Raw genomic sequence first — 27,888 nt, forward strand, 5'->3', positions numbered from 1 at the left:
GTTCTGGGAATGTATTTCCTTTTTCTGAACTCAAACATATATTTTACCCCATATAGGGTAAAGAACCATTTCATTGTAGGGTAGAGGGGAAGGTTGTTTGCTGGACCGTATGATGGAGTGCTGTACGAATGGCGAGGAAGGATTTGAAGCTTGGGTCTCGGTGTCATTTCTTTCTTCCCTCCGCTGAGCCGCATCGAGACTGGGATTGTAGATCGAGAACATTTGTTAAATACATTCAATTATGAAATATCTAGCAATGGGATTACTTACGAAGAGAGTGTCTGGAGCGTAGGAAGCTATATTGAAGAAAGTATAATTCTGGCCATTCCCCTGTGAACCATGGTCCTAGACGGCAACCCCTGAATCCTATGGAGGGAGCCATGTCCGAGAAATGGGGGCATGTCATCCGGAGATTCTCGCCAGCCATCATCGATTGGTGGGTAGGAGCGGCTGTCTATGGAATGAGCTATTATGAGGAGGCAGGAAAAACGGTGGAGTGGCCTTGAGGAATGATAAGCATGGCAAAATTGAGGTGGCCTGATAGGGCTGGAGATTGCGTTAGGAGACCCAAACTGATCAGGGAATGACGTGAAAATAGACCTGATCCTGTCATGTTTCTTTTGGGGGGAAGCTTGCATTGTTAGAGAATGTGTGTGATGTCTAGAAATTCTAGAGACGTGGCTCGTTGTGGGTTCTCTTTTTTTCTTCTCTCTCGCTCGCTCTCTATCTCTCCTCCCTCTTATTCCTTGAGCTGGAGCAAATACGGTGAGAAGAATAATGTCTCAGCTTCATGAGAGTTTAGTTGTTGGCTGTAAAAGGAACATGAGAGTCTTATGTACTCCCGGCATAGAGCCCTGAAGATGCAGTGGACAGTTTAGTTGAAGGTGTGCCCCAAAACATACGAAAATGTGTGCATATTTGTGCAAATCATCTTGCACGAGACTGCTTTGTGAATGTGTGTTGATATGAATCGGGATCTTTGAGAATGTGATTCTCGAGCATGGATCAGTTCCGGCTGTTCATGTCCCACCTTTATGACCTGAAGATGCAGTATCGCACTTTATCTTTTGTGAATATTTGCAAATCTCCTTCCGAATGTGTTTGATAGCTGATTCGACGGCTGATGTGCCAAGTTACCATTGTCTCTGACATATTCCGGAGACCAGATACACGCACGCCTAAACATGTATGGCAGAATTCCGGCATTTATGCTGTCGATCATATTGGTTCTGATTAGTTGTTGCTGTAGTGGTCTGACCATTATGAGTGAATGATTTGTGAAGACATGCCAACGAATTTCTGCTCTTTGATAACGCCTGAATGATAATAAAGTGGAAGTATGCCATGAGATGGGAATTACTCGTTGTATGACCTGATCATAGCGAAATGCCTTACGCTGGTGGTAGATAATCTGATGAATAGGGGAAGCGGTGCGAAGCCTACCGCTAGGGGTCAGAGGCGCACCGCAACAGTGGTGCTAGTGATGAGAACATGGAAGTACATCTGGAGTAAGAAAATGCTGTGTTTTATGGATCGTGTAAATGCACCCTTAGAGGCGCTCTGGGAACCTCATCGAATGTTGTACCGAACGAAGTAAATTCTTTCACAAGGCTTGGTGAAGGCTATATTAACCCGTTGATACGTATTTGTTTGCACTCGGGAGTGACATCACTGTGCTTACGTTTAATATATTTGCATTCTGATATATGCATGCATGGATATGCGATTAATGTTAACAGATTATACGTCTTTTCGAAGGTCTAAGTGTTCGACGTTGATATCCGATCTCTGTTGCATGATAGCAGTCCTCCAGAAACAGCAATTTGTTTATTTGTGCCGGAAGTGCGGATGACAACATGCAATATCAAAAACGGGACTTCATACCTTATTTTGAAATAGCGATCGCCAGATAAATCCAGTTCAGCCTGCTTGGGTCAATTGTCCTTGACAGAGTTCATTTTATAACGTCCAGTAGCACTTTTTTACGTAATTATAAATCTTGATATGTCCTCTATGTTTACATGAGATCTCGCCTGGAAGAATTACACTTCATCGTCGTTCTTCAACATACTATGCAATTTGAGCAGCATTCCCATTGTAAAGAAGTTTTTTGCTTTAAAATAACAAAATATATTAATTCTGAAACTTGAGAAGTGAAGCCCAAAGTGTCTTCTTTCAAAAAATACTACAACTGTTTCCATACTCCAGGAGAGCCAGTAGATACAGCCATTTAAGTTGGGTATGTAATTTGCATGGTTTGTGCTTGGGAGGGTGGGGCGCACATCAGCAGGTGAAACTGTGATGTCATGCTCCCTCGGAATGCTCACATCATGGGCTCGGTCATCATGGGATGATGAATTGGAATGGAACGCACCCGTTACGTGATTTGGGTGAAGGCGGCCGCAAAATGGGGGAATCTTACTGAATGAAGTAATGAGAGCCCATATGATAACTGTTGACTGTACATGATGATATGCCTGAATAATTATCTTAATTCCCCAATGGGGAATGCTCGGGCATGCAGACTGTGAATGACAAGTGAATGAACCTTGACCGAGTTGCCCTCATGAGATTACATGATTGCCTGCCATACTATGAGAGTGAATGCGCTGTTGACATGAAATACTGGCTTTTGATGTTTATGCGAATGCGTTATGATGAACAGGCAGCGTTGCAACTTTGTGATGAACAGGTAGCATGGCAACGGAAGGTCTAGACCCATGACTAGATCTGAATGCATTTGATGGATATAAAAATGACTTAGCTTATTTCTGATGGAAGCCGGCTGCTGCCTGGGCCGATGATTTTGATGGGGTGCGCGCTCCTTCCGCGCCGGGTTGTGCAATGCGATTGAGAGAGATCTCCTGAGTGATTGAGATATGGGTGAAGATCCGGGTTTGCTGGTTGTTTACTCCCCATGGGTTTGATGTTGGCAGAAGTTGAGATGAAGTGTCGACGTTGTTGGAAAGGGAAGGCGGGCTTCCAGAGATGTGCTGTGCACTGGTTGTGGCCTGGAGAAGTTGAAGCGCATCTAGCTGCAGTGTTAGCACACCGAAACAGCAATGTGATAGATTGTAAACGGACATATAAAGCATTGGCTTACGTGTGATAGGCTAGGACTTACCCAGCTAATGTTGTGATGATGTACACCCCCACTAAAAGTCACACCCATAAAGCTTGATGTGCTTTGGCCAGCGGTCGATCATTTTTCACTGCATCACCTACAGTACTGGAGGAGCACAACAGTAGATCCCTAGGTTTTGAATACACTGAGCAGGGGGTATGCTCTACAGTTACGATGCCAGCCACCCAAGTTCTCAAGGATTTTCCACAGTGGTCAGGGATGCAGTTCTTTCAGTGGGTCTCTCTCAGGAAATTCGTTCTCTGTTGGAGAAGGGAGCCATAGAAAAGGTTCATCCCCTTGTAAAAAGGGAGGGATTTAATTCAATTTATCTTCGAAAAAAATCTGTGGTTTGTCCAATTCTTGATTTAAGACTTGTTCCTGAAAACTCTGCCCTTTCGAATGTTATGCACAACCGATGTTCTTCGGTCTGTCATGAAGGATGATTGGTTTATGAGCGTAGACTTGAAGGACGCATACTTTCATGTTCTGATTGCACCTGACCACAGGAAGTTTCTTCGTTTCAGTTTTGAAAACCAAGCCTACCAATTCAATGCCCTACCGTTCGGTCTGTCTCTGGCCCCTAGTGTGCATGTGTACAGCTCTGTATACTCTATGTTTCAGAAGTTTGAGGATCCTTCCTTATTTGGATGACTGGCTGCTTTGTACCACCTCAAGGCATCAAGTTGTGCACAACACCAGACTCCTTTTAGAGCATGTGCAGAAACTGGGTCTCGAGACAAACAGTTGCCTGATTACATTGCAATCGGTTACTTTTATTGTGATGACTCTGGATCTTGTGCAATGTTTGCCACTCTGTCACATGCTCTGGTAGGCAATATTCTGCAGCTCCTTGCTTGTTTCCGGCTGAGAACGATGTTGCCATACAGAGTGTTACTACAGTTTATGGGGATGCTGACTGATGTCACTTCTGTGATTCCACTGGTCTTGCTCCACCTCAGACCTCTCCAGCAGTGGAACAACAGTTTGCGGTTGAACCCCACCAGACATCGTCATCAGTTGATTGTTGTTTCCCACCATTGTGTTCATGCATTGACAAAATGGAATCACTGTTATTTTTTAATGACAGGTGTACACCTAGGGGTCATTCCTTCTCGTCGGGAAGTGGTCACGACTGATGCTTCCCTCTGGGGATGGGGTGCAACATGGAATCACAGGGGTAGTTGTGGCCACTGGTCTCCAGATCAGTCCACAAACCACATCGACCTCCTGGAGTTACGCATGGTTTTCCTAGCCCTGCAATATTTCTTGCCGGTTCTGGCAGGCCGTCATGTCCTCATTTGATCTGACATCAACTCGACTGTGTTCCACCCAAACCATCAGAGTGGCACAAAGCCGCTCAAGTCCTAGCATCTCACTCACAAGATTCTCACCTGGTCTGTTCCCCGACTAGCATCACTGAGGGTAGTTCACCTCCCGTGGTTGAGCAATCAGGTAACAGATGATCTCTCAAGGGATTTTCTGCATCTGGAAGAAGAGAGGCTTCACCCAGATGTGTTGCAGAGCATATGGCATCACTCCGGCGAAGAAGAATTGGATCTTTTCGCATCAGGGGCGACCACCCATTGTCGCTTGTGGTTTACAAGGACAGAGACATCCAGCCCGTTAGGGTGCTGTCTCACCAGTGGCCGAACTGCCTACATTATGCATTTCCTCCTATTCCACTGTTGTGGGAGACATTTCACAGGATATCCCTGTGCAACCACAGGGTGCTTCTTTTAGCACCCCGATGGCCAGCCAGGCCTCAGTTTTCCATACTTCTGAGACTATTGGTGGGCAGACTATGGCAGCTTCCACTCCAGAAGGATCTGCTGTTGCAGATGTACATCAGTTTTTGGAAACTGGATCCACCCTATCAGCAACTTTGGGTTTGGCCTCTGGGTCCAACCTCTTTTCTAACTGATTGTGAACCTGCTGTTGTTCATACTATTGTTGTGGTAGGCCTGCGTCCACACGTCAGCTTTATGCTGTACATTGGAATTTTTCTCTTCATGGTGCAGGGATTGTGGGTTGAATCCAACACACTATGAGGTTGACCATTTTCCAAGAGTTTTGAGTTTTTTGCAACATGGATGCAGGCAAGTCAGCTTCCATGTTGAAGGTATACATTGCAGCCATTTCTGCACAAAATTTACCAGTTAATGTTTCTACTCTTGGTTCCCATAATCTTGTTTGTAGCTTTTTAAATGGTGCGAGACATTTAAGGCCAGCCTGCAACCCCCATTTTCCTATGTGGGATTTACCACTTGTGCTTGACTTTCTCTGTTTGCCGCCATTTCAACCTTTGCATACGGCTGACCTTAAGTGCTTATTTTGAAAAGTGCCTTTCTGTTGGCTATTGCTTCCACTAAGCAAGTCAATGAGTTACATAGACTGTCTGTTAGTGAGTTATGCATGCGTTGGTTGCCGGATGATTCTGGATTTGTGCTTCGGCAAAATCCATAATTTCTTCCTAAAGTTCTGTTCCCTCATAAATCAGTCCATTAATCTGGCTGCATTTCAGCATTCATCCCAATCAGATGAGTCGAGGGATCACCTCTTGTGCCCTTTGCGAGTCTTGACGTGTTACATGGATACTACCATTCTTCATTGACAAGCAGATTTGTTTGCTATTGTGGTGTCCAGAAGGGTGCCACTGTATCTAATCAGAGAGTTTCACATTGGATTGTGGAGGTGATCACTCTGACATACAAGAAAGCCCAAAAGCCCTTGCCAGGAGGTATCTCTTGTCATTCTACTAGGGCTGTGTCTACATCTTGGGCTGCCTTTAGAGGAGTCTCCATGGTGGATATCTGTGCAGCGTCTGGGCTTCTCCATGCACCTTGCTCACTTCTACAAGGTCACTAATGCTACCCCTGATGCTGTTTGTTCAGTGGTTCTTCATGGACAGCCTTGACTGTTTTTAAGGTGAGTGGCATTCCTCATGATTATGTTGGTAGTAGTCATCCACTAGTGCTTAAGCACCACCTCTGGCAGTCAGGAGGAATGAAACAGAATGATAGTTATGTACAGTAGGTAACTATGGTTCTGTGAATTCCGGATGACCACCAGAGTTATTTGTCACTCGGAATGCATGAGAAAGACATACCAAGGCTGAACACTGTGCTAATGTTCCTGTCAATGATGCTCAGATGTAGACAATAGAGGCATGTATGTTCCTTATGTAACAAGTATTAGTAACACTGTAGTGTTGTAATAGGTATTTAATTTCTTGTGGACTGGGAGTGAATACAAAAAATTAGAAAAACTGTGGGGGTGGACAGAGAGAGCATGTCAGATGGTGAAACATACAAAAGCAGGCAGTACTGATTCTTTTGATTTGATTTATGGATGCTACTACAATAATATCCCAAGACAACTCTCAAGAACCACCTCAAACTGTTTTATTCAAGAGACTTCTGTTTCTCTGCTTCCAAACATGTGGAATGCCATCCCGGAAGAAATGATCCATGAGGATCTGGCCTAATGTATCCCCTGAAATCTCACCTATTCAAAAGCAGCTTTCTTGTGGAACAGACTGACATGTGGCTAGCGTGCAAATAGCAGAAGCGTAATTGATTCAGTTCAAGCAGCTTCGGTGCGCTGCAGAAATCATGACTGCAATTTGAATGCTGTCGCATGCCTCAATGCACCGGTGACTTGCAAAATCTGATTTTAATTACACCCTCACCCTCACCCTTTTTGAACTTGGTGCACTGTTGGGTAAAATGCCCCCCTTTCTCTAGTTACCACCCATTGCTATACCTCAAATTTTAGATCTGCATTGCTCTCTGAAGCAGATCTTATCTTGTCTTCAATTCACATTAATATTTACATCACTCTCTGAGATATGAGATTCCACTCAAGCCTAATTAATACAATGAAAAAGCCTAACTATTTTCTCCTGAATGAACTAAAGCGCCCTAGGTAAACAAAGCCTGCATTCATACTATGCACAGTGGCATTTTAAAATTAGTTCTTGAGGAAAATAAAAAAGAATGTCATGTCCCAACTAGTGATGTACACGATTAATCGACTAATTATTTTTCACCAGCTAGTCAAATAATAAAAACAATACTAGAATATTGCAAATAGATTTTCCTTTGCGAATTTGCCTGCCGTGGGCAACGCTGAATTATCCTGTACTTTCCTTATGGAAACTTTCCTTATCTCACAGTTACAATTGATTCCGCTGGAGGAGCGCTGTGGATATGTGTCGTCAAGGTGATAGATGAGCGAAGGAGACATGATTGCATCATTGTGTGCTTTGAAGCAAAGCCAAATGTGGCAATACTTGGAATATTTTGATTCTTATTGAATTCTACACTACTGGTATTCGGTTCCAGTGGGAGTCATGCATACCAACAGACAAGTATCTGCTTTTATGATGGAAAGGAAATGTGAAGCGGTACGAGAAACTCTGAAGGTTATCAGACCGGTATGAGAGTTAAGTATCTGAACACTGGCAGATCAAATTTTCTAAAAAGCCACTTTCAATTTACTTTCAACTCTTGTTCTTCTGAATAATAACATATGAAATTATAAAAAGTGTTAACCTTTTTATGTAGATTCAGAGTATATATATGTGCATTACCCTAATGCAGCCACTATTGTATTATGTAAGCTCCAGGTGAGCGCAAATGTTTTTTACTGTTATTTTTAAATATTTTTATTTTATTAATGCATATTGTTGACTACATTTTTCCCCCTCAAAATAAACACATAGTTTGTTGAAGTTAGCTTTTTTTGTAACCGTTCTTGGTAACAATTGTAAATAAAACATAAAAAAAATATATAAAATATAAATTGCACATGTGTCATTCTTGATATTTTCAACTGACATTTACGAGTAATCAATTACTTGTTTTACTTGTTAGAGTACTTAAATACAAAATAAGTCGAAGATGCCCATCCCTAGTCCCAACCACATCCATGATTAGTTTAAACAATTTATCCATGCTCTTCGACTAGCAGAGTTCTACCATGTCAAATATTTCAGGGACGTGCTCGAACAGGAGAAATATCATTAAAAATGAACCTTAACAGAACAAAAATGTCTGAGCATTTCATGATAAATTTTAGGCAAAATAAAAGAAGCCTGTTTACCCAGTAAGTGTAATTTTGCCTTCAGGATGACACACATAATCTTCACAAGTTAAACCAAGTTCTACAGTCAACATTGCGTTATTCTATAGACAGCCTTGCATTATTACAGCAAGCTTTATTTGCCAGGACATGAATCTCAGTGACTTCATGACTTTAAAATAGTACAGAAAAGAAATACAACATTACCCCTCAAAGTTGTGAGGGGGGAGCTGTTTGAATGACATGTTGTGGCTGGGTAGAAGATGGTAGAGTGGCATGACTGCCGTGTCACTCGTCTGCTTCATTGGGATTGTGATCTCATTCATCCTCTCGCTTGTAGCCCAGTCTGGAAACCTAACCTCTGTTGCCGTGGTACCTCTGCCAGGCTGAGCAGGATGTTACGGGATGAAGAGATGATGGAAAGAATGGGTGTCCTGGATGGACCAATACATTTTGGGATGCAGAGTGGTTAAGATGCTGCAACACAACAGATGGTGTTGATTTACAATGATGGACCTACCCCTGCTCTAATGCTGAGAAGTGTACATGACACAGATCAAAGTCCCGCTCGCAAAACCCAAAGCAGGTTACGACACTGATCAAAGCAAAGGGACCTGTCAGAGCCCTCTCCATCCTCTCATGTGCTCATATTTTCTCCCACTGTTTCCTCATGACAGTCATTCCTCTCGCTTTTTCTCTTCACCTCATTCTCTCAAACCACAATTTATGCTGATGTGTATTGGCAGCAATGTAAGCTGTCATCTCTTCACAAGAAACTTTTCAGTAGTTCAGTCACTGTGTGTGTGTGGCCATATATGTATGTGACAAGTAAAACCTTTGTGTTGCAGTGGCTCATTATCAAATCTCAACCTGTGAGACCTTGCTCTCTCTCCCTTACAGACACGCATACAAACCAATTAAGCTACTGAATGAAAGAGCTGATTCTCCTGCACAACCATTACACACATGCAAACATACAATCTTTACTCACATAGAGTCCCGTGTGCCGTTCTCCAAAGAAAGGGAAATCCACCGATATCGCTACCAATCCTGAGCCTCCATCATCCTGCTTGATGGTCTGGGAGTCACCATCATCCTGGCCAAATGGGTAGAAGTCCTCCAGAGGCACAGCTGGCTCCACGGCACCAAACAAAATGAGAAGTATGCACAGGGAGAGCACCGGTCTCCTCAGCCTCCCCATGACCTTGTCTGCACGGGATGGAGAGGAGAGGACTAGGATACTGAATACTCTGAGAGGACAAAAAGACAACACTAAACCCCTGTGCCAAATATACAATCAGTGATTCTCTCCCTTGTGTTCTCCCTTTCTCCCTCTTTTTGTCTTTCTGTTTCTATTTTCTCCCTCTGTTTCTTCAAAGATCTTCTCTCACCCCTGGTACTTGGGCCATTGGTCTAAGATAAGGGGGTAGATTCCTTGCATTCTGTGTGCTGCTGGGTGCTCAAGAGCTGGCGTGCTCCTTGCTGCTCACAGAAATGAACAGAGTGAGAGAGAAAGAAGGAGAGTGAGCAGAGTCATTTGGCTCTTTTTTTTTTTTTTTTACAATCCAGTGACTTGGTCCCTGATGGTTAGTTTAGAAATATCCTCAATAAAACCTCTATTCTGCCTGCCAAAGAAGTTCTTTCAGACCCAACCCCACCCCTCCAGGGATTCACTACCTTGCATGATTAGGGACTCTCATCCAATAGCTGAGGAGAGACCAGTAACTGGATAAGCAAGTGGGTGGAGCTATGGTAATCAAAGAGCTGCATAAAGAGTCTCTGACAGGGCAGACTCCTCTGCTCTTAACCCTTGCTGAGGAATACCCTTCCCTGCAATTACACAATGCCACATGGCAGTGAAAGAGTTCCATAAGTTGACCTTTCAATCATATAATGAAAATGAAGTGCTTTCCTCTTTTATTGTGTAAGATATTAAAATATACAAAGGCCCCCTTTTTTTTGGATTAGAGAGTTAATGACAGCTTTCTTACTCTCTGAAAATCAATTTCACCCAAAATGTATCATTCAAGGCATGCAATTCTAAATATACATGAAACAGCTCCCCTAAAACAAAATGAGTTTGGCTGTTTGGGCTACAGAATGAATTTGGCCAGTGGTTCTAAACAAGGGGCCTCAGCTAACTTCCAAGGGGGCCTCAATTTGACTTAAAATTATTTAAAGTTACCTTAAAACTATTTTATAATAATGTTACTTGTTATAATAACCCTTAAAATGCTAAAAAAATATTAAAAGGCAAGATGTATGTGTAAACTGACATAATTTCTTATTTATGAGGGAGGTAGTCTCTGTATGGAAACTTACTGAATGACAATTTTGCCATTAAATTGTAAAGGTTATGTTGATTCGTTGATAAATTATTTTACCACTGGCAGTGGGTATGAAATATTGAAACTAGAACATCAAAGAGGATCTTTTATCCAAAATTATCCAAAATAGTTCAAAGTAAAAAAAAAGCAATTCTCCAGACCACAAAAAAACAGTTTTCTTTCAGTTTTTAAGTGACTCATACAAATTACTTTGTGACAAAACAAATCAGTTGTTAAATGGAATAATATTCAGTGATTCAGATTAATAATTAAGAATCATATTAACACACATAACAGAAACTACAGAATTGTACTGATTACAGTATAAAGGAACTCTCTGACAGATTTCTGTACTTATTCAATTATTTCACTTATTCAAAGCTAATATACTAAAATAATATTATCTTTATGCTCAATTTCATTTTTTTTTTGGTGATAAAATACTAATAATCATAGCAATCATACATGTAACAGAGTTTAGGACATGACATAAAGAAAGTAAGAAGTTTGAGTGACAGTGGACGGGTGATGTTTAAAGTAGGTACAGATGTGTTGTAATGTGTGGGGGAGTGTGTTTGAGCACTCGTACATGTGCAATATAGAGCTGAGATTGTACTTAATGCACAAAGATAAACAGCAACAGACTTTATGTAGATTTATGGTCTTTTTCAACAATTTGTTGCACAAATCCTTTAAGCAATTTGGCAATTGAGAAGCAGTAGGAAAAACAGTGATCTCTTTGTTTGTTGTTATTGGGTTCTTATGGTGTGGATCAGGATTATTTAAAGTGTTTGTGCAAATGTAGTCCAACAATTCTCCCTGAGACAATTGATTTCAGTTTGTTAGAGGAAGCATATCTGTATCTCTCTCTCTCTCTCTCTCTCTCTCTCTCTCTCTCTCTCTCTCTCTCTCTCTCTCTCTCTGTGTGTCCAATGCATAATTGGTTAAAGGGCTTTGAGATGGTTTGTTACACAAAGCTGTAAGTGGTCAGATGTTGGTCAACGTGGACTGAATCCCAAGCAATGTACCCATCAGGCATTGGGTTTTTAGAGCCCCAATCTGACCATTAGACTTATATACACTTGCCTCCTCTTCATCTCTTGCTCCAGTGTGCACACCTGAGAAACAGACAAACACCAATTATTATAATTTTTTTTTAATTCCCTTTTTTCTCCTAATTTTGGAATGCCCAATTCTGACTACTTGATAGGTCCTCGTGGTGGCGCGTTTACTCACCTCAATCCAGGTGGCAGAGGACAAGTCTTAGTTGCCTCTGCTTCTAAGACAGTAAATCCACGCATCTTATCATGTGGATCACTGTGCATGACACCACAGAGATTTACAGCACGGGAGACTCATCCACACACAACTTACCACACACCCCATTGAGAGTGAGAACCACTAATTGCGACCACAAGGAGGTTACCCCATGTGACTCTACCCTCTCTAGCAACTGGGCCAATTTGTTTTCTTATGAGTCCTGGCTGGAGTCACTCAGCATGCCCTGAATTCGAACTCGTGACTCCAGGGGTGGTAGTCATTATCAATACTCACTGAGCTACCCAGGCCCCACACACACCAATTATTACAAAGTAGCAGTAACTTGGACCTATTATGAATTCACTGCGGGTTTCTTTCTATTGAATATAATGTTGCTGCACACTCCCACTCTTGATATAGATGACTTAAAAATTACTTACAACATTCAAAACATATGCAAAGACATATTTTTTCAGCATTGGAAGTTTTTTATTTGCTTATCCTTTCATAAAAAGACAGTTGCACCATGGCTGGTGCTGACACTGTTCCAAATTCAAAACCTTACAAACATTCTGGTGTGCTTGTGTTTTTTATATACTATGGTGCTGACACTGTGTCCTGTAAAATCATCATTGGTCATCTGGTCTTCTGTTTGGTATTATACCTACATTATATTTCTACATCTCTACAAAAAGCTTTCAAATGTTTTATGTTAATGTTTATTAAAAGGAAGTGTCTGTCTTCACTGACATTAAAAGTGAATGAAATTCTCCAACTTGTTCCACGGACAGAAAGCAAGTGTGTCGGCTGAATCGGGACGATTGACCAGGATGGTGGCTGCACTTATTACGATCCCTGGTTGTCTGCCCCGTGTTTTCTGTGTCACCGTCACCATGTTCCATTCTGTCATTGTGCGCACCTGATTCTCGTTTGTATCCTCATGTGTCTGTGTATTTAAACCCTGTTTGTTCTCCACTCCTGGTCGTTCGTTGAATGTTCATGTTCCCACTCTTTTGATGTCCCATGTTCAGATGTTTGCTCGGTTACCTGTCTTCCCATGTTCTTTCCAGCCGTGTTCAACCAGTTCGTGTTCCCTAGATGTTTTCGTGTTTTTAGTTTCGTTTTACCCATCGTGGTTGTTTCATTTGTGCATGTCTGTTTATTTCCACTCTTGTCAAATAAAACCTGCACGTAGATCCAACCTCCTCGCCTGCTTTCATCTGCACTCATAACAGAACGAACGACCAAATGGATCTAGCGGTTCTACAAGCGAACTGTCAGCCGCTCAGCCTGATGCAGGGAAACCGTCCGGTTGAAGAGCACATCCACGATTTTCTCGGACTCCTCCCTGGTGGTGTTCTTCCGGGCTAATCTGAACTGTGCACTCAAGGAGCGGTTTCCGCCGCGCGTCGAGCTAGCGCCTGTAGCCTCGACCGTCCCTGAGCCAGCGCCTGTAGCCTCGACCGTCCCTGAGCCAGCGCCTGCAGCCATGACCGTCCAAGAGCCAGCGTATCCCGAGCCTCCCAGGGCTCTGCCCCTCGGGCCTCCCAGGGCTCCACCTCCCGAGCCTCCCAGGGCTCTGCCTCCTGAGCCACCCGAGCCTCCCTCGGCTCCACCTCCAGAGCCTTCCAGGCCTCCGCCTCTAGAGCCTCCTACAGCGCCACTTCCCTTGGCTCCGCCTCCAGAGCCTTCCAGGCCTCCGCCTCTAGAGCCTCCCTGGGCTCCACCTCCATCGGCTCCGCCTCCATCGGCTCCGCCTCCAGAGCCTCCCAGGTCTCCTTCCAGGGCTCCGCCTCCCAGGTCTCCTTCCAGGGCTCCGCCTCCCGAGCTTCCCAGAGCTCCGTCTCTCGAGCCTCCCAGGGCTCCACCTGTCAAGCCACCCGGGCCTCCCAGGGCTCCTCCCAGGGCTCACGTAGCCTCTCGAGCTACCCGAGCCTCCCTCGGCTCCACCTCCAGAGCCTTCCAGGTCTCCGCCTCTAGAGCCTCCTACAGTGCCACCTCCCTCGGCTCCGCCTCCAGAACCTTCCAGGCCTCCGCCTCTAGAGCCTCCTACTGCGCCACCTCCCTTGGCTCCGCCTCCAGAGCCTTCCAGGTCTCCACCTCTAGAGCCTCCTACGGCGCCTCCTGAACCTGTCCTTGCCCTGTGGCCAGCTCCCAGGCCTCCTGAACCTGTCCCTGGCCCTTGGACTGCCTGCCTACCCTCTGTACCCCCTTGGACTGTCTGTCTGCCCCTTGTGCCCCCTTGGACTTCCCGTCTGCCCTCTGTGCCCCCTTGGTCTGCCTGTCTGCCCCTTGTGCCCCCTTGGACTGCCCGTCTGCCCTCTGTGCCCCCTTGGTCTGCCTGTCTGCCCCTTGTGCCCCCTGGGACTGTCTGGTTTCCCTGTGTGCTCTCCGTGGTCTGCCAGTCCCCCCCTCATTCCTTGGACGATTTTGTTTTTTTGTGTATGTTTTGTTTTATTTAGGATTGTCTGGAATCCGATCCTTTGAAGGGGGGTTATGTTACGATCCCTGGTTGTCTGCCCCATGTTTTCTGTGTCACCGTCACCATGTTCCATTCTGTCATTGTGCGCACCTGATTCTCGTTTGTATCATCATGTGTCTGTGTATTTAAACCCTGTTTGTTCTCCACTCCTGGTCGTTCGTTGAATGTTCATGTTCCCACTCTTTTGATGTCCCATGTTCAGATGTTTGCTCGGTTACCTGTCTTCCCGTGTTCTTTCCAGCCATGTTCAACCAGTTCGTGTTCCCTAGATGTTTTCATGTTTTTAGTTTCATTTTACCCATCGTGGTTGTTTCATTTGTGCATGTCTGTTTATTTCAAATAAAACCCGCACGTAGATCCAACCTCCTCGCCTGCCTTCATCTGCACTCATAACAGCACTGGAGAAAGCGACCGCTGCTCTCCCAGCCCCTTACCTGAATCAAAGCCTTCCCTGCACGGCCTGGTCTTCACTGGACCCCTCCAGTCACCGCAAGAACAACCTTTACTTTCAGTTTCACTTTCAACACACTCTCATTGGAGTGTTTCCATGTTTATAATACTTTGCTAGTGTTTATTAAAATAAAGTCAAATGTCTTTGATGGCTTGAAATAGGGATGAAAGAGTGGGATTGAAAAAAAGCAGACTAGAACACAGAAAACTCCAACAAAATCAAATACTACACTTCACACCAGTTTTTTGACTAAATACAGGTGGTTTTCTAAAATGTTGTCTGGTTCCCTCTGATTTAGAGTGCAAATGGTCAAATCGTGAAGGCAAATAGTGCTATTTGCATACACTGCCTGGCCCAAAAAAAAGTAGCCGTTTTGATTTAAATAAGCAGATACTTAAGAAGACGTATCACATGCTTGTGGAAAAGATGTTATTGGGTTTCAGAAGGAACAAATTATTGGCCTGCATCAAGCAAAGAAAACAACTAAGCAAATCACTGAAATTGGGTTAAGAACTGTCCAGCACATTATGAAAACCTGTCGCAAAAAAACGTAGAACAGTAAAACTCACGGCTATGTTTAATAGTGAAAGTAAGAGCATTTCCTCAAGTACAATGTGACGAGAATTTGCAGGATTGGGACTAAACATCTGTGTGGCCACAAGAAAGCCACTTGTTAGTGAGGCAAATCAGAAAAAAACTATTTAAATTTGCAAGGGAGCATAAATATTGGACTGTGGAGCAATGGAAAAAGGTCATGTGGTCTGATGAGTTCAGATATACCCTATTCCAAAGGGAAGGGAAGTGCATGAAGCAATGTACCCATCAGGCATAGTGTCCACTATACAAGATTCTGGAGGCAGTGTTATGGGGATGCTTCAATTGGTCAGGTCTAGGCTCATCAACGTTATGCAGCAATAAAATGAAGTCAGCTGACTACCTGAATGTACTGAATGACCAGGTATCCCATCAATTGATTTTTCCTTCTCTGATGGCACAGGAAATTTCCAGGACAACAAAGCCAAGATTCATCGGGCTCAAATTGTGAAAGAGTGGTTCAGGGTCCTGGCCTTACCCCCATTGAAAGTCTTTGTGATGTGCTGGAGAAGACTTTATGGAGTGGTTCGAATCTCCCATCGTCAGTACAATTAAAAATTAATGCAACTCTGGATGGAAATACATGTTGTGACATTGCATAAGGTTGTCGAAACAATGCCATGACGAATGCGCACCGTAATCTGAGCTAAAGGCGGTCTAATGAAATATTAGATTATGCAACTTTTTTTTGGGGCCAGGCATTGTTGTACACATTTTCACTCTGTAACAGAGGCTTTAAATATAATTAATCGCATTTACTGTGCATAAGCTCCTTGTCTTTCACACTGCGTGAACCAGGGCTTCATCCACAACCGACTCCTTATCAGACACATTCTTTAAAAGCAACCAACAAGCAAAGTTTGTTTATTAAGGTATTTATTAGTGCAGGTGTTTATTAGTGCATTATGAATATAATACAGTAGCAATCTACTTCTCGCAAAAGTGAGCTGTGACGCATTAAGTTATAGTGCCATCTAGCAATTTAGAACACCATGTGGATGGCAACTGCGGCGGGAAAACCATCTGTACCATCTGTTATAGATGTGGTCACATTTATAAAGCTTTCTCAAACCTGTTCCTCCAAGCAGTGAACCCTCTGGCGGTGGAAAGCACTTTCTCTGCCTGCTGCTGGATGTCCCTCATCCCCTCTATCTCCAGGTCAAGCACTTGCCTGTGACGAGCCGTCACTTCTATGAGCCTCTGGGAGTAAGTCTGCTCCAGGATAGAGATCTGGGACTGAAGAGAAAATACATAACCTTGAGTGAGGGTCAATGGCATGTTGAATCCAATACACAGAAAAATTAGCTTAAAAAGGGTAGTGGAATCTTTCAATTCAGCATTGGAACACAAATTCAGTTGACTAGATGCTGATCTATTTGTATTCATAAGCATAAGATTTTAACTATAATTTCAAATATGCAACAGCTCCCCTAAAACAAACGCAAACATGAGCTTTGGCTGTTTGCTCTAAAGAATGAATTAGGCAATAATCTATAAATAGAAACTGATGAAAATGTTTTAAATTGTTTCCTTTCTCAGTAAAACTTCATCATTAGCAATAGGAATTCATTATTGGAGCCCGAACATCATAAGGGATCTTTTAAACAGTTTTTTCATTTCATTTTTTCATTAGTGCATTAATTTCTGCCTGTGTTTCGCTGAACTCTTGCTCTAAATTTGAGATTTTTTGTTCATGCTTTTTTCTTTCTAGCCCAACATGCAATGCTTCCTCCTCCTTCCTCTGGCAATTCCGTTCCACCTGAACACAACAAAAAATATCACATCTTTAATATTATTACATGCTGTATATTAATGTACAGAATTAGCAACTCAAGCTACACCTCTCAGGATGATTGTACTCTTCAGTCAATGAGACAAAAAACCATGCAAAGATAGTGATCAGCAAACACGCACACATACAAACACACAAATTGAAAATATAAAAGTCATGCCTATCACTCACTGAAAAAAAAAAGAATTCTTACTAAGAATTTTGCTTTGTTTTTAAGTAAAAATATCTAAACATCCTTAAAACAAGTTATTACTATTATCTTAGTAATATTATATAGTTACTACTATTACTATACTATAATATTACTATTATATTAGTAATATTACAAGATATTATATTATATATTTACATGAGATATCTCCTACTAAACTGAGTGAGGGTTATGCTTAAAACAAGAAGAAAGAAAAAACAACTATTATCCAATGGGTTAAAAAAAATAATAAACTTAATTTAAATGGAAAAGGTTTCTTAACCCACTGGCAAAAAAAAAAAAAAAAAACATAATATTTTATGTAAATTTGCTTCTAAAGTAAATGTACTCTCTATTGTTTTAAGGATGTTTACATTTAATTTTTTTTTACTGGACAACAAAAATACTGATTAAGAAAATTACTTATTCATACTGAATAAAATCTGCCATGTGGGAGTTACTGCAAACAATTTCTCATGCAACTTACCACAACCAATAATACTAACTATGTAACTGTGTTTAGTCTGCATAGAATAAACATCACAGCTAATGACACAGCTACTAAGCAATTTCTAATTGAAAGTCATTATGTCTTGGCTACGTTCAGATTAACATGATGTGTACCTTATCCAGGGTATGTTTTAGAGAGGACTTGTCTTTGCCCAGACAAAGCAACATCCTCTCCAGCTCAGCTTTCTGTCCCTCCACTCGATGGACAGTGGCTTGCAGGGCAGCTAACTGCTCCTGAAGCTGGCCCTTCTCATTCTGCAGGAGTGTACAACTATCTTGCTCCTCCAGCTCTGCCTGTTGCCTCTGTCTCACAGCCTAGTAAATTACAATAAACATAAAATAGATAGCATCTAATATGGCTGTCGTTAAGACAAGAACTGGTTATAGATCATCATGGTTTTCTGGACTAGAATGTTGCATGTTAAAAATGGTGCATGTCACATTAACGTGACACCAATACGTTTTCCAGTATTTTTTGGATGTGTACCTGCAAGGACCAAATGATATTAAAAGGAATAGTTCACTGAGGAAGTCTTCTGTGTCTTTTGAAAGAGATATGACTTTTAGTCTTTGAATATTGTGCTTGAGTCATACAGGCTACTTTTATCATGCCTTTATAGCCCATGGCCCACATCCATTCACCAAAAGAAAGAACGTCAGTAAACGATAACAACATTTTCATTATTGGATTAACTATGCATTTAAAAACATTGTGTTAACAGTAGTATGCATGTGAACATAACCTCCTGCAGGCCATGTGTGTGTTTGCCCAGTTCAGAGACCCTGAGCTCCTAATCTTCCTGGCTTCTCTGCAGGCTTTGTAATCTCTCACTTAGGCCATGATTTTGCTTCTTACAGTCTGTCAGAACCTCCTGTGTCTTATCCAACCTTTCCTGTGCACACACAGAGACGAAGTATGAACAGGCATCAGTTCACACATGCATACTCAAACACCCCAATACACAGTTTAACGAGGAGGCTGTACTTTTCCTTGCTGCCACCAATGCTCTGTTTTTCTGTCTTCTTTCCCTCTCTCTCTCTTTATTTTTCTCCTCTTTTTATTGGCAAGAGCTGGTAGGTTTCAAGCAAACTGAAAAAGATTTACACTGAGGGCGTAGTGTTTTTGTTTGTACAGCATCTTTAAAACACAGACGCACACTAAGCCTTAAAAGCCCTCCAGAGGAGATGTAGAAAATTAATGAGCTTGGTTCAGCTTTTTATTGCACCGTCATCCAGCACCTACAGGGAACAGGCGGTGGCAAAGGTAAATACCAAATCTAGAAAGGTTATATAACCACAATATAAATCAGTGCATATTATGGCCATGGTAGTAGGATGAACTAAGATGAAGAGAGATCAAAATGGGTGTAGTTCGAATTACTGTATGTACGTATGTTGTTAAACCATAATGAATTTAATAAGGTTGTTTGTGAGTTCAAGATTAAGCAATATTATTAGCTCGAAGTCTTGATTGAGAATTCAGCGTGCTGCTTTATTTTGTTGCAGAGCAAAGTTTCATATCAAAGTTGAGGTTTTTGAGCTTGTCTATGTTGCTGTTATCGGACTATTGATGCTAATGTGTATTGTATGTGAGATTATTGTAGAGCTAGCTTACACTCACTTAGCACTTTATTAGGAACACCTGTAAACTTACTTATTCATGCGATTATCTACAGGCAGTCATGTGGCAGCAGAGCAATGCATAAAATCAAGCAAATATGGGTCCGGAGCTTCAGATAATGTTCACATCAACCATCAGAATGGGGAAAAATGTGAGGTGAAGGCAACACCTTATTGATGAAAGAGGTGAAAGTAAGGCTATACGGTAACTCAGATAACCACTCTGTACAATTGTAGTGAGCAGAAAAGCATCTCAGAATGCATAACACATCGAACCTTGAGGCGGATGGGCTACAACAGCAAAGACAAATGTCAGGTTCCACTTCGGTTAGCCAAGAACAGAAGTCTAAAGCTGCAGTGGGCACAGGCTCTCCAATGAATCACTTGATGAATCTCAATTTCTGCTTAAGCACACAGATGGTAAGGTCAGAATTTGGCACCAACAGCATGAATCCATGGACCCAACCTGCCTTGTGTCAGTAGCCCAGCCTGGTGGTGTAATGGTGTGGGAAATGTATCCTTGGCACACTTTGGACAAGTTAATACCAATCAATCATTGCTTGAATGCCACAGCCTATTTCAGTTGTGTTGCTGACCATGTGCATCCCTTCATGGCCACAATGTGCCCAAATTCAAATGGCTACTTACAGCATTATAATGCACCATGTCACAAAGTAAATGTCATCTCAAACTGGTTTCAACATGACAATGAGTGCACTGTTCTTCAATGGCCTTCCCAGCAACTGGATCTGAATCCAGTAAAACACCTTTGGGATCATGTCAACATGGACCAGAATCTTAAAGGATGTTTCCAACATCTTGTGGAATCCATGCCATGAAGAATTGAGGCTGATTTTATAGACCCATATTAGTATCTATAATATAGTATATACTATAATATTCCTAATAAAGTGCGAGGTGAGTGTATATATTGCTGCTAGTAAGGTCAGATAACTTATATTATCATGTAAGTATTAGAGCTGTTGAAATTAATACGATTAATGAATTATTTTTAACGTGTAATTTTAACACTATTTATGCATTTATTCAGTTTGCCATTATAACTGTTTGTTATATGTGATTTGTACAAACTTTCAGAACTGAAGTCATTTGCACTTTGTATTGTGGAATTTAATCATCATTGATGCTCAAGTAAAATATACCCCATGAACAAAGCATTGACATTCATAGAAATGCAAACATCAGCAGAGGATTTTGCACAGGCCAGCAGCCTCTGTACACATAACTACATCCATAAAGTTTGGGTAAAGTTGATATATCATTTAATTACTGAAGGTTTGAGTTCTCTGTTTGCATTTCCCTGTGTATTTATATGCAGTTTAGGAAAACAGCAATGAGTGAGTAAGACAAGGGATGCTGTTTCATAAATCTCTATTATGATAGATTTAATATACTGAACCTAATAATTTTCAAATAGGCCCAATATAAACATGTTAACTCATAACTAGGAAAAATTATGTTTAAATATTTAAATTGACTGACGGCCCTAATAAGTACAGTATGTTATGAATGGTAGTTATCATACACCTATACATTTCTGATTACTTTATATTTTAGTGCACATTATCTATGCACTTGCAACCCATCCTGCATCTAGGGACACAAACCCATGCTGACCTGCATCATTTTCCAGTCACGCTCACTGGCGTTGAAAGCTCACTGCAGTTGTGCGACCTGATCCCGCATTGCTCCTGCAGCAGTATTGCTGTCAGACAGGGATGTAGCCATAGCCTGCAGTTTCCCCCTCAATTGGGTCTCTTGCAATTCTGAGTGTGACAGGACAGTTGCCAACCTCTCACCCTTCACCTAAATTGGGACAAGAGAGATGCATTAGAGTTTGTTGTACAAAGATGATAGAAAGATGACTGATGTCCTGTTAGCTATTACAGGGTTGTGCCCTTGCCTTGAGCAAGACATGGCTCACACCTTGAAGAGTTCAAACCTAAAACATTTTGGTTACCAGCCTACATCTTTATCCTAGACAGCACACCATTCCTCTAGAGAACCACAAACCTTCACACACCTTCAAAAGGGTAGCACGCACTTCACTGTCTCCCAGCTCTCTGTGGAGGTTGGTAAGGCATTCCTGCAATGAGCTGACCTTCACCTCCCTCTCTGTGGCTCAGAGCTGGGTACGCTGCAGCTCTCCCTCCAACCCTCACCTCGTTAGCTCCAGCCTGGTGGCTCGAGCCTCTGCAGCCTCACGCATTTCCTTTATACGGCGACACTCATCATCTAGACATTCCTCAGAAACATGGAAGCGCTCCAGCTTCTCCTGAGCATGATAGAGTGATATACTTATATTTATACTGGCCTAGGAGCAACTCATCAGATTTTTAGTACTGTGAAATTTAACCAATAATTAGTACTTGCATAAACAGCATCTCTGTTTTTCTTCTGCACTATACTATGGGTTCATATTGCACTGATCACCTGTCAGTTTTCATTTGTTTCTGAGAACTATGTGTATACTATTTATATCCCTAAAATAACTGTTTTTGATATTTATTTATTTATTGTTTAAAGTTTTTATTGTTTACAGTTTACTGTCTACATAGTGTATTGTTTACAGTGGAGTTATTGCATTGCTTACAGTGTGATGTTTACAAGTGTTTATTGTAATGTCTATAAGTTGCACAGCAGACCCTTTGAAACAACATTTAATTCCACTGTATACTTTTATATGGCTGGTATCACAGTATAGTTCTAGTTTATCACACTAGAGTTTACATTCGCATTCAAAACTCAGAAATGTCCAAGGGTCCATCCCTTGGACATTTCTGAGTTTTGAATGCAAATGTAAACTCTAGTGTGATCAATTTCTGTAGCACTAAATGGGGAGACCATAGCAAAATAAAAAATCTGCTGTTACGTTTCATGACAAAAGTGGAAAAAATAGAGAAGGATGGATTATGACTGTAAGATTTTTTTTATTATTATTAATCTCTGTGATATAATAATAATTATAATGTTATAAATATACATTAAATGAAATTTTTTTATTTGCTAGATTTACATTGCTAAATTATGGTGGAAATGCGACATAAAAGTCTGTGAAAAGGGTCCATAAACTTCACGTGACCTGACAAGATTGTGGGGTGAAGTGGGAATGAACACATATTTACAGTATACACTGATGAGTCAAAACATTATGACCAGCTGCCTAATATGCTGTTGGTCCTCCATGTGCTGCCAAAACAGCACCGACCCGCCGAGGCATGGACTCCACAAGAACCCTGAAGGTGTCCTGTGGTAACTGGCACAAAGACATAAGCAGCAGATCCTTCAAGTCCTGGAAGTTGCAAGGTGGAGTTACCATGGATTGGACTTGTTGGTCCAGCACATCTCACAGATACTCAATCGAATTGAGATCTGGGGAGTTTGGAGGCCAGGGAAACACTTTAAACTCGTCATCATGTTCCTCAAAAGATTCACGAACAATGTGTACAGTGTGGCAGGGTGCATTACCCTGCTGAAAGAGGCCACTGCCATCAGGGAAAACCAGTGCCATAAAGGGGTGTACCTGGTCCGCAATGATGTTTAGGTAGGTGGCACATGTCAAATTGACGTCCACATGAATGGCTGAACCCAAGGTTTCCCAGCAGAACATTGCTCAGAGCATCACACGCCATCACTTCCCCAGGTAAATGCCGCACACCTACACGGCAACACGTATGAGCACTGATTGTTCACTTATTATCTAATCTACCCAGACCTTGACATGTGGCCTTGTTAAGAGACGATCAACATTATTTGCTTCACCTGTTTTGGCTCATCTAACTCATCTAACTTTATCTAACTTTTTTGCCATGATAAGTGCAACTACTGTTTGAATGAGAGTGAGTTGGGATTACTGCATATACCATCCATGTGTGTATGTAGTATGCATTAGTGTTAACCTGCTGTGCTTTGGGCTCTGTCTCAGTTATCTGTAGGATGTTTCTCAATTTGGCCAACTCTTCACTCATAATCCTTTTCTCTCTTTCTCCATGCTGAACTGCCTCATCCCATAAAGAGAGGGATGCTTGCGTCCCCTCTATATGCTCGGCCAGCTCACACTTTCCTGGCAAACACACACCCACACATTCACATCCATGCTAATCAAAAACAGTGCAGAAAACAGGTCATCTCTGAGCGGAGTGCACCAAAGGTTCAGGCTAGTGATCCCTCTTACCCTCCTCCAGCTCTCTGATAGATATTTTCAGCATCTGTGCTAGTGAGTTGCTTCTCTCCTAACTGGCCTGCAGGCTTTCCACCTGTTTGCTGAGACTCTGCAACTGTGCCTGGGCCTCATCCTACATACAGTTAGAGAGAAGGACCTCAGTAGAACATGTCTTGTAGCAGTGTGGATGGCCTATTATGTTACCTTGTTTTAATCAGGTTCCTTCAATTGCGCTGTTATTGTGTGCCTTGTTTTATACTTTTTTTGCTATAGAATCGGTTGTTTTGTCAATTGTAAGTCATGGTCAGTTTAACAGAGTCACTGGAGTTTTATGCTATTAAATATTTATTTGTAGAGAACTTTATTTGCAGTTTGCTACAAAAAGACAAACAAACAAAAAAGTCAGGAAATTGCATCACGCAAGATTTATTTTACAGCAACTTACTATCATAAAAGTCTGAAGAGTTATATATATAAATACAACTTACTATGTGTAGTAATATGACCTTACTATTGATGTTATATTATATTTTGTATTTTAGATTAAAAATCTAATTTATGATTTGAATAAACAAATATATTATAGATGTTTTTGTAGCTAGATTCATTTATGTTTATAAAGCTTCCAGCTGTTGATTTTCAACATTATTTATTAAAGCGCGTTACCAATATTCAGTTAATTTTGGAATTTTATAACATTTAAAATGTGCCCAATGTTTTTGGAAAATCGAATTAGTGTGAAAGTTGGCTGGAAAAGACTCCAAACTGTTGCAGTCCGTATGCTTTCATGCATTAACAAAATGCTCCTGACAGTTCCAATATGGCTGACATGCCAACGTATCATGGTCCATTGAACAGCTGCTAATAAAGTATCTGTGTATGTATATCTATGGTTAACACACCCTGCTGAAGAGACTAGCATAACCAGAAGGCAATTTCCATGTTAGTCTAGGCTGGCAAATTTGCTGGTTAATACTTGTTTGGTGCTGGTCTAGCTGATGTTGTTCAAAGGTAAAACTTGACAGGTGAAGCTTGTTAACTTTTTTTTTTTTTTTTTTTTCTGGTTAACCAAAGAAGTCTTTCTAGTTAAAATAGTCAAAAGCCTGGTTAGAACACCAACACACCAGATATCCTGATGACCTTTTTTCATTATAATTTGTTAGCATGGCAGAACACATTCTTGCATTGAAAAAATAAACACAAGGAATGGGAAAGAATGCAGGTGTCTTAAGATGCCATTTTAAAAGTTAAAGTTCTTTTAGAAGCTGAAAAAGCAGCAAGATGCATCACAACAGTCAAAAATGCCTGCACATATTTACATAGAAGAACAATTCAAAAGCAAATGGACGCAAACATGCTTCCTGCCTTAACTGCCCCTTACTGTGCAGTCTGTGCATGCTGTACACCAGTCTCTTTGTGTATTGGACCTCATTTAGGGCTGCCTCTCTGCCAGCATCGCTCTCCAATACTCTTTTTCTTAGAGTAAAGGACTCCCTCCTCATTTCCTCTTCTCTCTGCTCTTCCTGAGTCTGTCTGGGCTGCATCTCACTCAACTCCTGCCCTTGCTGTGTGCACTGACCCTCCAGTGTCTTCACCTGTTCACATACAAAAAAAGTTTGTGCCATTATTAAGCAAAAAAGTGACCCGGGTCAGGCTGTGTTGATACTAAGAGTTGAAGTTAAGGCACTGATTATCAGGGGAAAAGTTTTGATTTACAGTATATGGCCCTCACCTGTCTGCGCAGTTCCTGTAGTTTCTGAGATTTCTCCAGCTCACCTCCTTCTGGAGGGAGGATTTATACTCCTCTAGCACTGTCAGACTTTGTTCCTTCTCCTCTCCTGCTCGCTTTAAACTGAGAAAGACACAAAATATTAATTGCTATTAATGAAGCTTATTTATGCTACGTCACCTTTGAGAATGGCACTTACAGGGCGTATTTGCTATGCCATCTGTTACAAAACATTTCAACTCCTTTGATGATATTAAGGCTATCCTACATACAATTTGTCCAGAGAACAAAGTAATCTATTTCAAAATGAATATTCTTGAACAAATCACTCAGCATTGGTTGTTAATTTATAATCACAACTCAAATTATGATCTAAATTTACATATAGTACATTAGCCGGGTTGAAGGAATAGAATTTTGACAACATATGACTTTATTTCTTCTGTGGAAAACTAAAGGATTTTTATTTTTATCTTCACAAATCTTTTCGCCATTTAATGAAAGTGGATTGTCACTCTGGGCTGTCAAGCTCAATAAAGTAAATCTAGTATGCTAGAACTGTTATTTTCAGACTCTGCCCTCTTCTACAGCTGTTTGGAGTTCATGGTTGGAAGTCTGGATGGCCTCCTTCTCTCTCACAGCATTCCCTAAAGCTCTTTTTAGTTCCAGGCTTTCATGCCGCTGAGCGTCCCTGTCCTACATACACTCCCTCAGCTCTCCATGAGCCTCGATCAGTTTCTTATGGCCAGAGTGTCTGCTCTCCTCCACCTCAGTCAGCTCCCTTCTCAACTGCTCCACCTGATTTAGAGACGGATGAAGAAAAGAGAGATAGAAGAAGAGAACTAAAGATGAAATGAAACAACATTTTTATTGTAAATATAGAAAGAGTGATGTGTGATGATCAGATTGCCTGAGTAAAATGGTCTAAATGTATCTATCTAAAATAACGCCTCATTGAGCCATTTAAATGACTCGAGTATGGTGAGGTGACACCACGGAGAGGGGAAGACTTCTAATGATCATATTCCATACGTGGCACTGTTTTGCTGAAGACAATTAAATTTCATTTTCCATGAGATGAATGAAATGGAAACACAGCCTATTAGTAATATTCCACTGCCTTGTTCCATTCAGCTTCGCAAAGCATTTGAGCATCAGACTCATCCAAGGAGTTCTGCCTCCTTTCCAGTGATTAGTTGGGCTGGTACAAATTTTTCGAACACTTTCATTAAATGTGCTAAGGGTGAAATTCCTGGCTCATGTAAACACAGAAATATGACCCACACTCTGGTAATTGCTTGGCTACAGATAATTGTTTTACGGTGTATTTATTATTTTTTTTCTCACAATGCAGCCAGATTGAAGAGAGAGAGAGAGAGAAGAAAAATACAGAAAAAGACAGGACAGTATCCAAAGACTGCCACACACAGCAACTGTGTGAAATAGAAATGTTGTGTGTGTGTGTGTGTGTGTGTGTGTGTGTGTGTGTAAGTTTACTGGGCCACACAAGATGTTTTCTTCTCATAAATCTTGATGTAAGAGAAATAAGCCTGTGCCAAGCCCACATTGGTTTAATTCATTGATAGGGGGGGTTGGGTTAGCAGGACAGTGACTGACAGTAAAAGGGGTTAGAAAAGACCAGTTTTAGAGTTGTGGGGATGTTTCCATGGGGAAAACTTTCACTACAGTATAGGGGAAAAAAATTCGGAGCACCTGCTAATTTGTGGAAAAAACCGAACTACAACTAAACTTTTACTTCTTCATATAATAGAGAAAGCCTCTTTTTAATTTCTGTCTTTTAATGTTCCCTTCACGCAGCCTCCCACTGCTGGTGGTTTGTCATTGTCTGACCAGGGCAAATCAGAGGAGGATTAGTGGAAATAATCAGACAGAAGTGGAGAATCTTTGTGTGCATACAACCTCACACAGAGTTCTCACCACATCCATTAAGTCACTCCACTCACCCTGGATGCTTGGGGAAAGACTGTTTGACCATCCAAATTTGTGGTCTGAGGCTGTGGTAGAATCTAACTAAATGTTTGTGCAGAGGTCATTCCCAATAGTGACCTTGAGCTAAGGAATAGCTCACACAAAAATTTAAATTCTTTTAGAATTTACTCATTTTCGTCTTGTTTCAAACCTGTATGACTTTCTCTTTAAAGCTTAAAAAATTATCAGTCGCTCGTTCATGAGAAAAGCTCTTTGACACTGGTATGTGTTCGCGTGAGAACTTGCGTTGTTTTGAGTGATAAACAATGGATTAACGCAAACCATTGTGAACAAGCTTCACTCATAGTGCTAATGAATACGAAATGAACGTCAGGATTTTCACTGAACAAATAATTACAATAACAGTAATTGTAAAAGTACCTTTTGGGTACTTTTAAGCTTTAAAATGAGGAACCATATGCCATAAGAGTGGCTCTAGTAGACTTATGGCGAAGTTTATTCTTCATTCTTGGCTCAGAGCTAGAAAACAATTCAAAACATTTGAGCAATGGTATACTGTTTGGAAACATTTGAACACCACCCACACAACTGGGG

The 27,888-nt window shown here is 41.4% G+C and overlaps 1 protein-coding gene and 1 pseudogene across 2 annotated transcripts in view; both read right to left on the minus strand.

The window, feature by feature from the left end:
• Positions 1–9,996, minus strand: part of LOC127646818 (sushi, nidogen and EGF-like domain-containing protein 1) — a 52,705-nt gene extending 42,709 nt beyond the window's left edge. Inside the window, exon 1 of one of the 2 annotated variants that reach the window (XM_052130721.1) lies at positions 9,198–9,996. In XM_052130721.1, the coding sequence (XP_051986681.1) occupies positions 9,198–9,407 (210 nt within the window). In that variant the 5' untranslated portion in view covers positions 9,408–9,996. Of the gene's footprint in view, positions 1–8,413; positions 8,605–9,197 lie in introns of those variants that run through there. The other variant, XM_052130722.1, reaches the window with a different exon arrangement.
• A 1,583-nt stretch (positions 9,997–11,579) lies between these two features.
• LOC127646099 (rootletin-like) overlaps positions 11,580–27,888 on the minus strand; it is a 75,228-nt pseudogene continuing 58,919 nt past the window's right edge.

This window comes from Xyrauchen texanus, chromosome 7 (assembly GCF_025860055.1).
Source record: "Xyrauchen texanus isolate HMW12.3.18 chromosome 7, RBS_HiC_50CHRs, whole genome shotgun sequence".
Taxonomy (NCBI): domain Eukaryota; kingdom Metazoa; phylum Chordata; class Actinopteri; order Cypriniformes; family Catostomidae; genus Xyrauchen; species Xyrauchen texanus.